This window comes from Pungitius pungitius, chromosome 14 (assembly GCF_949316345.1).
Source record: "Pungitius pungitius chromosome 14, fPunPun2.1, whole genome shotgun sequence".
Classification (NCBI taxonomy): Eukaryota; Metazoa; Chordata; class Actinopteri; order Perciformes; family Gasterosteidae; genus Pungitius; species Pungitius pungitius.
The window spans coordinates 12622691-12641166 of NC_084913.1; the positions used below are offsets into that span (position 1 = coordinate 12622691).

General features: G+C 42.6%; 1 protein-coding gene across 4 annotated transcripts; it reads left to right on the forward strand.

The window, feature by feature from the left end:
* Positions 1 to 289: 289 nt before the first annotated feature.
* Positions 290 to 16688, forward strand: grm1b (glutamate receptor, metabotropic 1b). Of its 4 annotated transcripts, XM_037486751.2 has the most exons (12): positions 290 to 763; positions 1625 to 2439; positions 4194 to 4443; positions 7445 to 7680; positions 7947 to 7961; positions 8392 to 8403; positions 10212 to 10458; positions 11054 to 11222; positions 11530 to 11656; positions 12907 to 13834; positions 13949 to 13979; positions 14348 to 14402. In XM_037486751.2, the coding sequence occupies exons 2-11, from the start codon at positions 1740 to 1742 to the stop codon at positions 13968 to 13970; spliced, it is 2706 nt and encodes a 901-aa protein (XP_037342648.1). In that variant the 5' UTR covers positions 290 to 763; positions 1625 to 1739; the 3' UTR covers positions 13971 to 13979; positions 14348 to 14402. The 4 variants fall into 4 exon arrangements, with proteins under 4 accessions (XP_037342648.1, XP_037342647.1, XP_037342645.2 ...); XM_037486750.2 differs by lacking the exon at positions 13949 to 13979 and having other exon boundaries at positions 308 to 763; positions 14383 to 14636; XM_037486748.2 differs by lacking the exon at positions 13949 to 13979 and having other exon boundaries at positions 375 to 763; positions 14348 to 16688.
* The last annotated feature ends 1788 nt before the right edge of the window (positions 16689 to 18476 follow it).

Here is an 18476-nt window from a genome sequence, read left to right on the forward strand (position 1 = left end):
CGCAAATGCATATCGCAACGTATCTCTATGAACAATATTTATTTTATGGGAACAATTTTTTTGCTTGAACCTAGTTTAGCATCTTGGATTGTACAAAAATGTCCTCTAAATATCTTCCTTTTTTCAATTTGAATTTCTAATACGATTTAAAACTACCCAGCAGCAGCAACAATATCATTATTGTCATTCCATCTTATCTGGTGACCAAACAACAATAGGATTTCTGAAAAATACATTTTTTATTTTAAAATCATGGCGCAGGTGCAGTGCCTGTGATCAGCCACACGGGGGCAGAGCAAAACATGTTCAATGCGAACTGGAAGCGCATCACGTCTCTATCATTGACAGCCACGACGCAGTGGTTCTTATTACGTGGTTTTGCCAGTCTCTTGACAGTTTTCATGAGGATAATAAATACCCTCTACCTCACATATATTTGTTATAAATATCTTTTATTTTGATATTCCTCATCTCCATTAAACGGCCATATTTCCCCAACATGTGCTCTTGCAGAAAAAAAGCCATTAATCGGTGTCACATTGTCTGACGTGGAAAGATTGTGGCTCTAAATCAGGGGCACTGCAGTGAGTGTGACCCGCTTTCAAGATGCAGGGAGGAGAAGAAGGGGGCACCTCATATTCAGAGGGGAGAAGGAGAGAGAGAGAGAGAGACTCAGTGCCACAGTGTTTTCTCGGCAGAAGAGTCCAGTCTGGCTGCTTCAGAGGAGAAACAGACGCGCTGTGCCCAGAACCGCCTGCTGCAGGTAGGTAACGTCATGCCATTACGGGCTTTGCGGACACTTGACTTAATTCGGGAGGGTTTTCTCCGCTTCTCTCTGCTTCATTAATGAAGCTTCACCCTTTAATTGAGATGCATGTTGGTGGGCAGGTGACGATGTTGAAAATGTGACTCAGGCTGTAGCTGCAACTGAGGAGCCACCGTCAGAGGGTGGGAGAATGAATCAAATGATGGAATATCACAGTGTCCTTGTGCGATGCTTTCAGGGGTAAAAGTTGAAGTCGCAGCTTGAAATATAACAGGTTGCACGAATTAAATCAGCTGAGAAGTGCAGGCAGCTGTCTGTGGTCCTGAAACTGAAATGTTCCTAATAGATAACTTTTTACCCCTGAGATCTAGTCCTAAATGTAAGGCTTGGCACGTCTAATCCCTGATATCAATTGCTTAACGTTGCACCATGTACATCACAGCATACTTTAATACAACGTGACTCAAATAACTTTGCCTTATTAATTATTTTTGATTCAAGAGGAAAGGAGTTGTGACTAACATTTTATTATTTGTGAGTGTGTGTGTGTGTGTGTTGTTGTTGTCCAGTGAAACAACAATTAGATAAGCCACAGGAATGGACTATTTTCACTATTATGAATTTTTATTATCCTGAGTTTTTTGTTAATGCAAGTCAGAGCATAGGAACATTTGAATAAAAAAAAACATTAATAGACTTGTTTTGTTTACTACCAACAGTCTAAAACACAAAGATGGTCAGAGCAGATTACAAAGAAAAGCATTTAGTAGGTCAAATCTGAGAAGCTGTTGATATGGAGGCTGATCTGCTCTTCCTCACATTTGTGAAAAACGTGAATTATTGCTCCCCGTCTCACAGGTCGACAATGTGAACGAGAAGCAGCCGAGTTCATTTCCATTTTATCCAAACGTGGATTGATGGACCTCCATTATGGCAAAGTGGACATGATTCTACATTCAGCGGCTGTGGCACAATGTCGAATATGATTTACCTGACAGCCATAAGCATTGTACTGTGTGAGGCGTTGGTGTTGTCTGAAGGCAAGTATGAGAGGTCAGCGGTGCCCAGCTCGGCCTCTCGCCTGGTGGCCAGGATGGACGGGGATATCATAATCGGTGCCCTCTTCTCCGTTCACCACCAGCCCTCCGCTGAGAAGGTGGCGGAGAGGAAATGCGGAGAGGTCCGCGAGCAGTACGGCATCCAAAGGGTGGAGGCCATGTTCCACGCCTTGGATCGGATTAACTCGGACCCGAACCTGTTGCCCAACATCACCCTGGGCTGTGAAATCAGGGACTCCTGCTGGCATTCTTCGGTGGCCCTGGAGCAGAGCATCGAGTTCATAAGAGACTCTCTCATCTCCATCCGGGACGACGAGGACGGCTCCAGGTGGTGCATCGAGGGGGTTCCCTCCAGTCAGCCGCCGTCAACCAAGAAGCCCATCGCGGGGGTCATCGGGCCCGGATCCAGCTCCGTCGCAATTCAAGTCCAGAACCTCCTGCAGCTGTTCAACATCCCGCAGATTGCGTATTCCGCAACCAGTATCGACCTCAGCGACAAGACGTTGTTTAAGTACTTCCTCCGGGTGGTGCCCTCAGACACCCTTCAGGCCAGGGCCCTCCTGGATATCGTCAAACGGTACAACTGGACCTACGTGTCCGCAGTGCACACAGAGGGTAAGACACATTGCATTTGGTATGGCCCCTACATAAGAGTCGGGGGACCCACCAGGGACGGATGAAATAAGCATTGCCCAAACAGAAGCAGCAAAAGTAATCCTAACTTTAAGTGTCAGGGTCAAGCTACGAAAACATTCACTCCCACATTACCCACGATGCAACTCTGTAGCTTTGTACTTTCTCCAGAAACACAGGGGATGTTATTCAATTGGTTTTCCCATGCAGAGTAACACCACACAGCAGTCAAGTAACCTAAACTTTAGGTGTAAAATCAAAAGCCGCACCCCTTTTTAAATGAACTGATATAATATTCTGTTGATTAAGATAGCAGCGAACAACTTACTTTGCGATGTAAAGATATAATTGAGAAATATCAATCTGAGCAGAGAGACAACTTACTTTGCGATGTAAAGATATAATTGAGAAATATCAATCTGAGCAGAGATGTATGTTGCTCTCATTCTGTGTGTGTGGGTGTGTTCTCTCTCTGATTGTAATTTTAGTGCATGTGTTACTGTGTATCTTGTAACTGTCTGCACACCAGCTCCTCCTCAGGTGGACCCGGTCAGCTCTGCCAGCCTTTGCGCTGCAGTTTGCACGGTTAGCGTTGCCTGCGCCGTTAGCAGGTCGAGCGAACGAAATGCTGCCATTTTAGGAACCTGCGCTTTTAAAGAATCAACAGTCTTTGTGGAGTTATGTCCTGCAAGAAGGAAATGAAAGACCAGACAGTCCATCTTCACTTGTTTCAGCACAGAGGCAGGAGCTCACAGACGCCTCTGCTAGTTCATCACTGATTTAATCAATGCAGACCAATGTTTTAACAGCAGGGGGCTGCAAACAGTCGTGACCTCTTTTGTGCGGCTCATCTACCTGATATTCCCTCTATTGTTTAGACCAGTGGTTCTCAACCCTTTGTTAGTAATGTACCCCCTATAAACTATTTTTTAAAAGGATTTTAAATACATTTCTGGAGTTCCTTTATTGAGAACCACTGGTTTGAAGAGGTCCTTTTATGCATCAAAGTGGAGAACAATTGCATGTTATAGATGCAAAATTCAGTATTTTTTTTACGTTGAATAGACAAACCAATGAATGCATGAAAAAACTAATGACAAGTTGCAGCCCTTGATGTGACCTGGATTTGCATAACAATATATATTGTTCTATTTTGTATAACAGTTAAGTTGTGTAACAGTTCAGGCTGAAATGTCCTCTTTCCACAAATTGTCGTCACTTGTTTGAAAAATCAAATCTTTTGCCTGCTATACAACACATTTTGATTAATATTAGCATTTCATATACTAAGAAAAAGCATGTCAAATATTATAAATTAAGCACTGAGCACAATAAGAGATGATACAAATCCAAGCCAATCCCAATCAGTAAGAATCCAGCCTAAATAATTAAATTGTGAGAGTACTCCCTTCATTCTTGATTGCTGCTGTTGAGGTCACTGTTTTCACTGGTTTCTGGTTGTGCTGCTCTTGATTCCATTGAAATAAATCTGGGGACACACCAGACCACTAAAAATCTATAGGAACAGATATTTGTCACAGTAAGCCATCTTAACATCTAAAAGATATTTTTACATTTCACTTCATCTTATTGTATTCTATGTTATTATTATATTGCACCAATTCATCAAGTCAAACTCTATGTGGCAATAGATGCCTCTGATTCTGATTGAGTCCAAAAAAAGAGACCATGTTCAACGCCTTTAACAATCTGGAACCTGAATACGTCTTCCTCAGGTAACTACGGTGAGAGTGGGATGGAGGTGTTCAAGGAGCTCGCCTCACAGGACGGCCTCTGCGTCGCCCACTCTGACAAGATCTACAGCAACGCCGAGGAGAAGCACTTCGACCGGCTGCTGAGGAAGCTGCGAGAGCGTCTGCCCAAAGCCAGAGTGGTGGTTTGCTTCTGTGAAGGCATGACGGTCCGAGGGCTCCTCATGGCCATGAGGCGGCTCGGAGTAGCCGGAGAGTTCCTCCTAATTGGAAGGTCTGTCAGCGTTGTTGTTGTTGTTGTTGTTGTTTGGAATTGAAAGGTTTTCAAACAAGATTGTGATGAAAATCATTTCTGTGCAAAAACTAAAACAAAGGACCAGCTCTGCCACATGGGTTAATACCATGTGTGCCGATAGTGGAGATAATTGTAGTTGACATTCTAATAAATCTAGGTCCACTTAGTAGCTGTCGTAGAGCTTTGAATCCCATCATGTGGTGTTTTTTTCTGAGCTTTAAGGACATTTCGTTCAGTTTTGACATTGAAGGTTCATTCTTGACCTTGGAAATTGAGCACTTGACAATGGCTGTAATCACCTTAAAAGCCATCCTGGTAGCCCTCACTGATGTGCTGTCAAACGTTTTTGATTGTAAAACAGCATAATATATAACATAATAGTGGCACTTTGCATTTTCCATTAAAATTACGCAAATATCCTGTGAGGACAACACGGATGGATGCTATACACAAAGTTCACAAGCAAGCAAATTGTTCTTTTTTTCCTTCTGGGATTAGAGTTCCTCTGAAAGCAGAAGAAGCTTGGAGTCAGGCTGAGTAATGAATAATGCATCCACGCAGCAGGCTCTCCCTGTCAGATCACAGGCGGGGTGGGCTAATATGGGACAGCACCTCCAGCACACGCCAGGGTTTGAGGAGCAGCGAACATCAAAGCTCGTATCAGCACGTTACCTCTTTGTGGAGTCTCAGCTCCCCTCAAGCCCCGTCAAGAGTAACTGCAGCACCTGAAATAGCCGACTATAAATGCTGGGGCTCATTTACCGAGAGCGGCTCATTAATTCCCAGCTACTTTATTCACAAAGGCTGATGAGAGTGATTCAAGAAACCTCCCCCACAACCCAAATGATAAAATGCATGGAGGAAGAAAAGAGACTTTAAACTTGCTCTCACCCCTTCCACTTGAATTCACTCTGCTGCCACGGAAGAGAGGAGTTTGATGGAGGGGGGGGGGGGTGTTTTTTTTTCTGGGTCAAGGGGATGTTTTTTAGTACAACGCAGTAAGTGAACACATGCAGTTCTGCCCGAGGTGCTGGTCATCAGCCACCCGTCTTCTGCTGTGTGCGGGATGAAAGAAAGGCGATTTTCTCACACAAACACAAACGCCTCACAAGTCACTCAATCGATCATCGGGTTCATTCGGTTCAATTCAGTCGTGTGCTCCTGTGCGGTTGACTCAGTTGATAATCTGTTTTGCTTTGAATATTGTCACCAAGTCTTCCCAATTCAGTAGACATGAATAGTGAGCAACTCCCTTCAATAATCTCTCGCAATAATGTCCCCTTCCCTCAAATTGAAGACGTGTGTGTATGTGTGTGTGTGTGTGTGTTTTGGCGCTCAGAGAGCTGGACAGGAGGGAGTGTGCTGCTGAGAAGCAGATGGCCAGGTACCGTGGATACGGTCGCACTGGACAGCCATTGTCAGTTTGTTCTTGAAGTGCCTGCCAAGCCAAACCTTTCTGTTGGCTTTGGCTTTTGGACAAATGGGACTTTTTGAAGGCTGGTAACTGATATTGTTGCTCAAAGGTGGTGTGTATTTTGTGCAGCACGCCGTATCCGAGAATGATTCTGTTTTGAATACAAAGATTTGTTGTTTTCGACTCAAATGTGTTTGCTTACTTTTAGGGTGAAAAAGCATGTGAAGCAGAATTTGAGTTAACTATGCCTCTAGAGCTAGGTTAGCGTTGACATTCTAAACAAATAAATACAAATCTACATACAATAAAAACATCACCAGCGTCTACAGATCGTTAATGTTCTTGCTAACTTTCATGGAAATTCCTAACAAATTGTTGTTGAGATATTTCAGTCAAACCCACAAAGTTCACTGAGCAACGCTGGGATGAAATTAGTTGGAAAATTATTCATTTGTTTGCAAAGTAGCTAAGATTACATTGCAGGTTCAACAGAGTTTCTCATGTTTTCATCGTCTTCATGTTGTGCAACTGGATAGAACAGTCCATCAGTAAATACATGTACGTATATATATATATATACAGTACGTATATATATATATATATATATATATATTTAAATATACATGTATTTACTGACAGTATACATATATGAGTACTCATAAGAAGATTGCCATTTCATACGTGATTATTATATTTGGGTTCTGCGTTTAATTCTATTTAGTGTTATTGCTGCATTCCACATCGTTGTTTATCCCTCATGGAAAAAAAGGTTTTCTTCAACTCAAATGAAGGGAGGTTTTTATTGATTTTTCATCGTATGCAAGCACTTTATTGTGAGAGGATTCAATGATTCAAATAGACAAGCATGATAACTATAAATACACGCTATGAGTGTGTGTGGAACGTGTTTCTCTCTGGGGCAGATTGTGCCGCTCCACTACTAAGCTGTGATCTCTCACCAGACTTGTGACTGTGTCAGAAGAATGGGGCGACGTTTTCCTGGTTTTTAGAGTTCAGGCAGCGCTCCACGCACCTCAGCAGGAAGCCAGTCAGAGGTTTCTCCAGGATTTATTGTGTGGCTTGTTAGTGAGGCTGCATGTGGCTTCAAACACCCTCAGAGACTCCCAGAGCTTCCATGGTCTGATAGAAGCTCTTTTTGTGACTTATACATGCCCAAGATTCACGCTATTTTACCTAAAAAAAAATAGCTGTGACTTTCTTTATCTTGCGAGAAATTGTTGTTCATCGGTTGTTATAAAACGGTAGGAGTGCAAATATTAAGAGCGGAATATAAATATAAATGAACACATACTGATAATGACAGCAAGGAAAACTTCAAACCTTTCAAAAATTAGTCATTTCTATGCTTTTTTCCCACCTTATTTAACCAATCTTGCGGATCTCTCAGCCAACACTAAACTTCAATTCTCTTCAGAAAATTAAATGCAAATGACCTTCTAAGGTCATCAGTTTCTTTTCAGAAGTTTAGCCATGTTCCTCCCTGAGGCTTGCGAGGCACAAACTGGGCCCGGTAGCCCTATTTGCAGTGTGTTGCTCTCCCCGCAGTGACGGCTGGGCCGACCGGGTCGAGGTGGTGGAGGGATACGAACAGGAGGCCGTGGGCGGCCTCACTGTGAAGCTGCAGTCTGACGAGGTCTCCTCCTTTGATGACTACTTCCTCAAGCTCAAGCTCAACGCCAACACCCGCAACCCGTGGTTCCCCGAGTTCTGGCAATACCGCTTCCAGTGCCGCCTCCCCGGACACCCGCTTGAGAACCTGAACTACGTGCGAAACTGCTCAGGTAGCTAAAGAATTAGCCAGGCAATTGTGATGTTTGCTGCAGGATTTCTGGTTTACATTTGGACCCCAGCGTGCACATCAGCTTGTCTATTTGAACTGTTCTGATGTGTGCAATGGCCCAGAGGACCGAACCAAAAGGCTCCGTAAACTGGAGCACGTTCTTAAATTATGAATTAAACTGCCAGAGGGCAGAATTCCCTCAGAGTCAAACCCAATAACACATCTTTTTTTTCATATTGTTCATTTCTGTGACACTTGGCTTCACAGAGGATGATGATCTAGGTAAATTAAATTATTTTTCTTTTTCAAATGAACTAAAATAAAAGGTTTATTGAAACAATGCTCAACAAGCATGTTTTCAAAACATATTTTTGCACAATGCTATTTTTTTAAAATGCATGCAAACATTGTATTATTTTTGATTGGCAGCTCTACCAGATTCTTCAAGTGAATTGTTTTTTGCCATTGCACTTCACTTTCTGCCGTTATTTTAATCATTTATTCCTTTGCAGCGTTTGCACATTAATAGAGCCTCTCTTCTCTACTATGTAAATACATCAAGCTTGTATTCATTCCTACAAAGCATCATATCTTGATGTTAAAGTTGTTAAAATACTTGTTTTGCCTCATAAGTGGAGATAGACAGAGTTACTTCTTACTTCTAATAGTGACTTCCATTGTTTTTATATTTTTATTTATTTTTTGGGTTTAGAACTCCAAGACGGTGAGTGACTCCCTCTGAATGGAATCATAACGCTCCTCACTTTTGCAATATACGTAGAGGTTGACTGATATTAAGATGTAATCCCATTATTTGGGTTGTCAGTTTATATTCCGTTTTCTCTCTAAAGGTACTATTAATCTCAGTAAACCTCTAATATATGAAGCTATTGGGATGTTTTAATGAGTTTTTTCTTACACTGCAGAGCCGAACAATTGATCCGCTCTCCCTTTGTGACAAGTCGTACCAAACAGCCCAATAACATTTCAGTGAGATGGTAACTGGCTGATCCAGCTTTAGTTGCATGTGGCCACAGAACTCGCGAAGCCGTATTGTAACAGATGACCTGTATTTTAGAGACGTCGTGTTGCCGTTTTATTCAGATTCGGACCGAGAAAGTGCAGTTTGTCTCGCGGCCAACTGAGTTTGAAAAGCAGACTAGAATTGCTTGCATGTTGACATGGTGACATCTCGACACCTGCGTCATGACTGAAGCTCGCGCAGCTCGGTGAGTGAGGCGAGCGTCAAAGGCAGGGAGCTGTTAAACTAGGTCATCACCAGCAGCTCCCATCGGACGCTCACCCGGCTGCTACTCAATTCACTGTTTATGTGTTTGTCTGCACAGGCCCTCGTTTTCCCAGCCGTCCGGTTTTTAACAATCATCACTTGGTGGTGAAAGCACCCCGGCAAAGGATGATGCTCATAGAAATTAGAATATGCTCGCCAAGCTTGAGCAATCCTTTAACACAATCTTTCATTATTAAAAAAGGGGGATGTGCATCAAGAATCCTGCTCGTTGAGTTTCAGTCACTTATATCAAATTTGGGGTTTTGTATTAAAGTATCATGAAAATATATTGAATATATATCCCTTTACAGTGACTAATTCTGCCACACGCCGTATGAATCCCCATGAGATATTACATTGTCACTTTACTTTTTTTAGTTTGAGATTTAGGTGACAAAGCATTGATTTACTTTTTTAAATATATTTTTTATACAATATAGCAATTGAGTAATGGTGTGAATATATGGTTCCCTAGCATTAGTATAAAGAAATGCTCCAAATATACAATGGTAGATTATACTCATTTGTTTATGATGTTCAAGGACAATTATTTAGTACAAAGAATTTCCATAGTTGCCTTTCTACTGAGTAAACATTTTACAAAACTTGTCTTTACTCCCGCAAAAGATGTAAAAGAGGAGCACCTCCAGCTCCAGGTGCTGCCAAACGCACGTTCCCGTTCCTCGGTTTCACCCACGATCTGAGTGCATGACGCAGCTCTTTGACTTCACGCTAAGTTGACAAGTTACATTTAACACAAGGCAACAAACAAACCCTGCTTACTCTGCTTCTAGCTTGCATTACGCTGAACTGATGGGGTGTGTTTGAACTTCACCACTGTCTCGTTCACTCAGAGGATCCCGATCACGTGAGAGCGCTCGGCTCCGGCCAGTGGCACGGGGGTACTTCAGAGCAACTCTGATTGAAGCCCGACCCGTGAATGCAGAGACTGATAGTCTCGCCGTGGTAACGAGGTTTCTTTGAAGCCATTTTGTCTCCCGTGGAGGCAGAGCCTTGTGCCGCTCGCTGTCTGCATCCGGAGAACAATAACAAGACACAAGGATCTGTGAGCACCTTATCACTCCTTTGCAATATGTTACATCACGCTAGACACACCTCAACCACAGAAACTAATCGGCCCAACACGCTCCCGCTTGCTGCAATGAAGCGCCTCCTGTACGGCCCCCTCCCTTTAAATAACTGTCCTGCAGAGGAGACCTAACCGGTTCTTGGTGTGTGGGCAGGTTACGAAAGTCTGGAGGACAACTACGTGCAGGACAGCAAGATGGGCTTTGTCATCAACGCCATCTACGCCATGGCTCACGGGCTGCATGACATGCACACTGTCCTGTGCCCCGGGCATGTCGGCCTCTGTGAGAACATGAAGCCCATCGATGGCAGCCACCTGCTGGACTTTCTCCTCAAGACGTCCTTCGCAGGTGTTTCTGGAGAGGACATATGGTTCGATGGGAACGGAGACTCACCCGGGAGGTGAAACGCCCTTTTTTTCGACATACCTTTTAAAAGACGTATAGCGATTGTTTACCTGAGTTTCATTTGAATAATCAAACATGGTTCAGAATCAACAGTAATATTCAGGATTACAGTTGTTATGCTTATAGTTTGTCTACTTGGCAGACCTGAAGTGTAATAAACATCATATTGTGTGCTCTAAATTAGTTGCTCTAAGTTGTGTAAATTTAATTAGGAGTTTTCTCTTGTTGCCGGGAACATGTTAATCTGTCCTTGCAAAATAAATGAATAAATGAATACATTTGTTGGCAAATTGGAACACTAAAACTGATGTTTGCTTTTCTAAGATGACTCACAATAATTAAGCATATAGAAATCATCATCCATCAATTTTCTTTTGCAGTCTAGAGGAGAAGTCATGAAGAACAAATTAGAACTGAGTGAAATAATCCCTTAATCACGAGTATTGACAGATCTCCTTCTGATACAACATGCTGTTTTTGTAGCCGTAAAACTCTACTTTATTATTTCCCCTTTAAGAATCGATTCAGCGTCAGTAAAACCTTGTTAACTCAGGCCTTCCTTTAAGTCGTGGTTTTCTATCCACCATCAGATATGAGATAATGAACTTCCAGCATGTGCAGCCGGGTGTTTATGACTACATCAACATCGGCTCCTGGCACGAAGGCGTTCTCAGTCTGGACGATGAAATGATGCAGATAAACCGCAGTGACATGGTCCGCTCCGTCTGCAGTGAGCCCTGCTCCAAAGGAGAGATCAAGGTGAGGGATAAATCCTTAACGTTCCCTCCTGCTTAGGACAAATTGTCACTATACACGTTACCTCTGAGCCTGTAGCTTTAGAGTCACTAATCTTTAAATGTTAGGACAACAACTCTCTTGTTTTTAGCTAATGGATTTCACATAATTAACTCATTTAATGCATCGTATGGCAGTATTAAGCCATTAATGAGTCGCCAGGTTTAAATATTCAGTGGGACTCCCCAAAACTGAAACAAACTAATGGCAGGCATGGGTGCTTGTAGGAAAGTCTCTCTTGAAAGGTTTCTACATTGTTTTCGTCAACCAGGTGATCAGAAAGGGAGAAGTGAGCTGCTGCTGGATCTGTACCGCCTGCAAGGACAACGAGGTTGTCCAGGACGAGTTCACATGCAAGGCCTGTGAGCTGGGCTGGTGGCCCGACGAAGAACTGGAAGGTAGACTTGTACTCTTTACCCACCGCTGTCACTGTGACTCCAGCTGGTTTTCTTTTAGACAATTAGTTTGACTTTTGCTGGCCTGGCTTTACCGACCACGCCCTTTATGGCATAGTAACGGACATGTTATGTCTGTTTGCTTCACCTGTACGGTGACTGCAGGGTAAAACAAATAAATGTGTGGTTATTGGCAAGGTTCTGGATGCTCCACTAGTTACCAGGCAACCTAACAATGGCGATGGGACTTGACTGGCCAGCCAGGGATCAGTCTGGCACTTAACCCCACGTGTAAAAACATAACTTTAGGTTGTTTTTTGTTCAAATTTTACATACATTTAGATTAATTTGGGTTACTTCATTGATAGCGGTAGTTTGATAGTTTGATAGTTTCTGTTGCACGATTGATGCTTTCAGGGACAAGAGGGGATTCTTATTAGAGGCCATTTAGAAAGTTAAGTTTTATCCAAGCTTTTACCCCCCGACCACCTGTACCTTTTGCCCTGCTAAGATCTTTTGCAGCACTTTTTCTTAAACCTGTTCTGTCCTTATTTCCATTGGTTTCCCATGACACCTGAGAGCCATTCATCATCTTCCACATTTCATCCAGCAGCAGCCCTACTTTACTTACCAGTCTTTGTCTGGCCCACTTTCAGAGGCCTTCAGTGCTGTTCAAGGACAAGGTGCTGTCCTCATCCGATCATCCTGCCTTCTCGCTGTTCCATATATTGTATTTATATTATATATTTTTTCAATACTAAGACCTTTAGGTACACACTTAAATTAGAAAAAGTGGCGCACAGGGAAGACAAATAAATAAAACTGTGCTGTGCCAACCTTACATCCGTCCTACAATGAATGAATAATTCAACATAAATTAGATATTGTGTCCTCAACAAATGAGATATTATTTGGACTGATAAAAAATGCAGAGATTTACTTTGTCCATCTGCATTGCCCCCCCCCCCCCCCCCCCTCTGCTGGTTGCAGCCTGGCCCTGCCAGGGCTGAGTTGAAAAGGGTTTATTTATAGTTGATCTAAAAACCTACTTTAAGACCTTCTGTATTTTCTCAGGCTGAAATGTATTTGATTCATTTGGAATGTGTCACCATAATAAAACCGTTCCATTTCGTTCTCCTCAAAATGACCTCTTAGTTAGAAATTCTTCTCTAGGTTTTCAGAAATCTAACAACTTTAATGAGCTGTGTTTTTTTTACTTTGTTTACATATCGTCATGTTTTTATCCCTTTCAGGCTGTGAGCCGATCCCCGTGCGCTGCCTGGAGTGGAGCAATCCAGAGTCCATCATCCAGGTGGTTTTCTCCTGCCTGGGCATCCTCGTCACGTCTTTTGTTGCCTTCATCTTTGTCCTATACCGCGACACGCCTGTGGTCAAATCCTCAAGCCGGGAGCTCTGCTACATCATCCTCGCAGGGATCTTCCTGGGCTACCTGTGTCCCTTCACCCTCATCGCCCGTCCCACCGTGGCGTCCTGCTACCTCCAGAGGCTGCTCGTCGGACTCTCAGCCGCCATGTGCTACTCCGCGCTGGTAACCAAAACCAACCGCATCGCCCGTATTCTGGCGGGCAGCAAGAAGAAGATATGCACCAGGAAACCGAGGTTCATGAGTGCTTGGGCTCAATTGGTCATCGCCTCCATCCTGGTCGGTGCCCAGCTCACCTTGGAGGTCACCCTCATCATCATGGAGCCTCCCGAACCCATCAAATCCTACCCCAGCATCAAAGAGGTCTTCCTCATCTGCAACACCAGCAACGTGGGTGTTGTGGCTCCTCTGGGCTACAACGGCTTGCTGATCATGAGTTGCACTTACTATGCCTTCAAGACCCGCAACGTCCCTGCAAATTTCAACGAGGCCAAATACATCGCCTTCACCATGTACACCACATGCATAATATGGCTGGCGTTTGTGCCGATCTACTTTGGCAGCAACTACAAGATCATCACCACGTCCTTCTCCGTGAGCCTCAGCGTGACTGTAGCTCTGGGCTGTATGTTCACCCCAAAGATGTACATCATAATTGCCAAACCTGAGCGGAACGTGCGCAGTGCGTTCACCACATCCGATGCCGTGCGCATGCATGTTGGCGACGGCAAAATTGCCTGCCGGAGCACCAGCCTGCTCAACATGTTCAAGAGGAAGAAGAACACTGGAAACAGCAGGTAGGTTCGTTAATTGAGTCTTTGAGTCGTGCTCCTGAGGCACCTCAGGGATGCTGGTTTTACTGTAATTCCCTCTCAAAGGGAACCTGATGTCTACTGTACTTACTTTCATAGGGACACCTGTTGTAAAGTGTGACGGATATAGGTCAGTGCTCAATTTACACAGACATTTTAACCTTTGAACTGATCATAAAAATTAAATTAAAACAAGCATCTCTGTGTGCTAAAGGATGATAAGTTGGATCGCTAATATTACAGGGATCCTACAAGGTTCACCTTCGCATTATTTAAAAGATATTTTTGGTTAATTAATTAATCAAATATTGGTTAGTCTTCTTCCCGTCTTTTAAAACTTCAAAAACCTGCTGATACCCTGGAATATTACACACGATTCATATTTTTCATAATTTTTAACGACAAGATCATTCTTTCTGACATGAACCGAAATTGCTTTTTGTGTCTCCACCTTTGTGGGTTCCGGTGAAGTAACAGACATCTTTATTTTGTTCATAGTTCTAATGGAAAGTCTGTGTCATGGTCTGAACCAGGTGCAAGACATCCTCCAAAAGGGGATCACACGTGGCACAGACTGTCAGTGCATGTGAAGAGACAGGAAGCAGGTTCCAATCAGATGGCTGTCATCAAACCCTTAACTAATTCGTACCAAAACACAGCCCTGGACTTCTCAGACCTCAGCACTAAGACCTTGTACAATGTAGCCGAGGAAGACGAGAGTGACCTTATCAGATACAATCCCCCCATCACACCCCCCATGATGCACTACGGCCAAATTCCCGCCTGTGGCCTGATGAACGCCGTGGAGTCGGTGGAGCTGTATAGACCTCAGCATCTGCAGCCAAACTCCATTATCCCCAGACACGTCGTCATGGACCACCTGCAGGAGGAGGCGGAGGTGGTTGGTGACGTCCCTGAGCTCACTCATATGATGAGCACGCCGGAGGCCGTGAGCGGCGGCATGCCCGTCTACCACCAGGCCGACCTCATCCAGCAGGACCCGGTTCTGCCCCTGCACATGGACCTGTTCGACGATGAACCCAATTCCCCTTTAGACGAGGACGAGATGGACCGTGAGCAGTTTGGCCTTCTTCAAGGCTACCTGTACAACAACGCCCAGATTCACAACGAGGAGGGCTTGGTTGAGGTTAAACCAGCAATGGAGGGTTCTCTGGCTCTGATGCCTCCGTCCCCTTTCCGAGATTGCGCTGCTGCTCCTCCAGCGAGTCCCTTTCCCAGTTCGCCAGTTTCCGAGTCGATTTTGTGCAGCCCAACAAATGTGACATATGCCTCTGTCATCCTTAACGACTACAAGCAAAGCTCCTCAACTCTGTGAGGATGCACTCCTAGTATTACCGGTTATACTATATTTTCATGTTCTAATGACGTGTGCTATATATGATGATATAGTATGAGAAGAAAGTCATTCTGTGGTCTGACAAGTCATTTTTTCCACTCCATAATAGATAGCTGTGACACGATGAGCGTGAATAACAAGGCACCACATTTTAACATTATTTTAGATGTTGTGTACAATAGTGGAAGAATTTGCCTATTACAAACATATATTTATATGCAAGCATAAGCTTTTAGGATAAAAAAGATTTTGAGATTAAGAGACCAACAGCCAAGATTCTCTATATGTATACACACTTTTAATATAAATAGATCTATTTGAGAAATGTAGGTGACAGAACAAGCAGATGAATATGCTGATTTTTTTTTCTCAGTGGTGAATATACGTTAAATGTAATGCAAAACAATCTTATTTATCAAAAAAATGGTATATGTTTTCTGTAACTCACAAGTGAGTGTTTTGTGCTTCATCAGGAATGAAAATGGAAAAGTTTAAAGGAATAGTTTGTAAAATATACTTTAATTTGTTAAGCAAAGTTAATTAATCAACATAAAGCAACAGCTAGCAGTCATTAGCTTAGTTAGTCAAAAAGTCTAGCTGAGCTCATTCCAAATAGGACAATTCCTAAGAAGGTTTACACTTTTTGTACAGATTCAAAACATAAATGAATGAGCTTTATGCTTGTAGGCCGATTTTGTGACCTTTAAACCAAGCGAGCGCTGCTTTCTCCCTGGTCTCCAGTGTTTCAGTTAAGCTGTGCTAACTGCTGGTGGACACCTCAGATCAAGTGTAAAGACGTGTGATGGGTATAAATCCTCCTTTCTAAGCGTATTTTCCAAAATATTTAACTTTTATTTTTTAGCTGGGAGAGCTGAACAAAAATGATCCGGTTTAAAAGTTGTCATACATGATTCTTTGTTGGGAAAAAAAGCAATCAGCTGTGAATTTGTGATTGATACAGCACTAACATGCCAGTGAAATGACTGTTTCACAAATGTAGCAGAGGACAAGTTCAAGTGCCACATTTTCAGAAAGAATTTATTCTTTTTGTACATCTATCTCAAGTCAACTAGTTTCAAATTTCAAAACTTTTATAATTAGACGTCTGATTTCATAATTGTATAGACTTATGCATAAGATAAAGTGATGTTTATCATATGTTTTGTGAATGTATGAATTGTCGAGCATATTTTAATATTCAGGTGATATATATATATATATATATATACATGTCAGTATTAGAAATAATTAATTAACTATGTATGATTCTATTGTGTGATATTGTATCACACAATAAATAAATAGTACATATTAAGATCCTATTAAGTCTGTATAATGTGGTAAAGTGCTACTGTAACCCTTAGTAATATTCGGAAATAAGCTTTCTGCAGCCTGATGTGTACACAGTATAAATGAAGTCCGCCCTTTTAAACAAGTATCGCAATACTTGTTTTAATGTGGTGAATTAAACATTTTTTATGCTTTTGTCTCCAGTTTTTCATGGTGAAACTATTTCTTACTATGTCCTGGCTATGCTCTGTAATAGCAGTTTTGAATCAAAGGTCAAAGATTTATGGCTTTTTTACAACGGGAGAAAAAGGAACGAGTTGAGACATCTGCACTGAATGCAGATCAAACTAAAGTTTGTCAACTTGAACGTGACGCAGAACAGGTTTTGCAATTGTGGCGGGGCGTTACGGGGAGACACCAACAACGCCACCTGGGGAAAGAAATGACAAAGTAGATGAAATATTACAAAATATAATGGATCAAAACAGCAGCAGATTCCCTGTGCAGCACAACACAAGAAGGGGATTGAGGCCCTGACGGCAGGTGCTTTTAAAGGCCTGCTCCTAATTGGCCGTTTGGTTGGGGAGGAGCCAGCCGAAAGGCTGTGTTCAACACCACCATGGTGGTCCCATGGTTTAGGAAATAGATCTTTTTTTTTTTTATGCAGGTCCACGTGGCAGAAAATCCAGTACCATTTGGTACAGACAAGCTGTTTAAAGTTCTGGTCATCGGGGCTGTGGGTTTATCTTGCGTTATGTTAATAAACGTTTTACTTTGCTTTGAAGACTATGGAATGGGATGCCAAGTGGTGAGACTGCAGTTTTGGGATATTGGAGGTAAGTGTGTTTAAAGGTATGTTACAAAGCTATAAAACGAAAGTATCTGATGCAGTAGTAGTAAGTATCTTAAAATCTCATTTTCTATTCTGTCCCCCATCTGTTGTTGTAATACCCAATAAAGGCATTCCTAAGTAAACAACATCTGCCAGTCAGTCTACAGTATATTATTGTCTAAATGACCTACACAAAAATCGATACAAAATATAATTTCAATTAGGAAAACTACTGTTTTCAGTAACTGGAGGCTTTTTTCTGTTTCACTGAATGTTCTCTTAAATCAAAAATCATTGTCGTTGGTTACTTGTAACATGACGTTCAAGCTAGAGCCTAATTTCATTATTTATTATTATAATTCAAATCACACATGAAAAACAAGAATTAGCGTCCGGGCGAACTATGATTAAAACACTTGTAAGCCTTAAGTGGTCCTTGACATCACAAAGATCTCCACCTTGGAGGCTGCCTCAGTGTGGAAGAGGGACGTGGATAGCTAAGTCTGTCACGACAGCGGACCGCCGGTGCCTGCCGTCCTGCCGGCTACAAGTGTGACATGACAGGAAGGGAAAGAGACTTTGTGGCCTCTCGGGACAGCTTCTGCAAAGACAACTGCTTCATGGGCTAGTTTGAGAGCTCTGCAAAGGTGTGTGTTATTATGGGAGAAGATAATCCGCATATATTGTCAGTAGCAGCAATGGCTCTGAGAAATGACTATATCCCTTATATAGTCATTTCTCAGAGCCATTGCTGATATTGATGAGCCCCTGTTTTTGCCTTTTTTCAATAATGTATATACATACAAGCATCTATATCTACAGTATATGTATGCTTGTGGATGATGAATAGGGAAAAATGGGTATCACTGATTCTCACGAATAAACATCTGTTCGGAGCAGCTCTCTGTGTGGACGTCCTCCGCTGTGAATTTAACAAAACGGAGCGCTGGATACGACAAGTGCATCTTAATGATTCAGAGACAATCAAAGATGTCCCGTAGCTTTGTGTCAAGGCCCAAAGACTCTGGGGGCAGATTATTGATGCCATTAGGGATCCATATAATCAGAGATATAGTAACCCTAATATTGCTGGTATGGTTATATAGCAAACACATAACTCGTGGTAAAGTGCAACAAAGACCACTAAA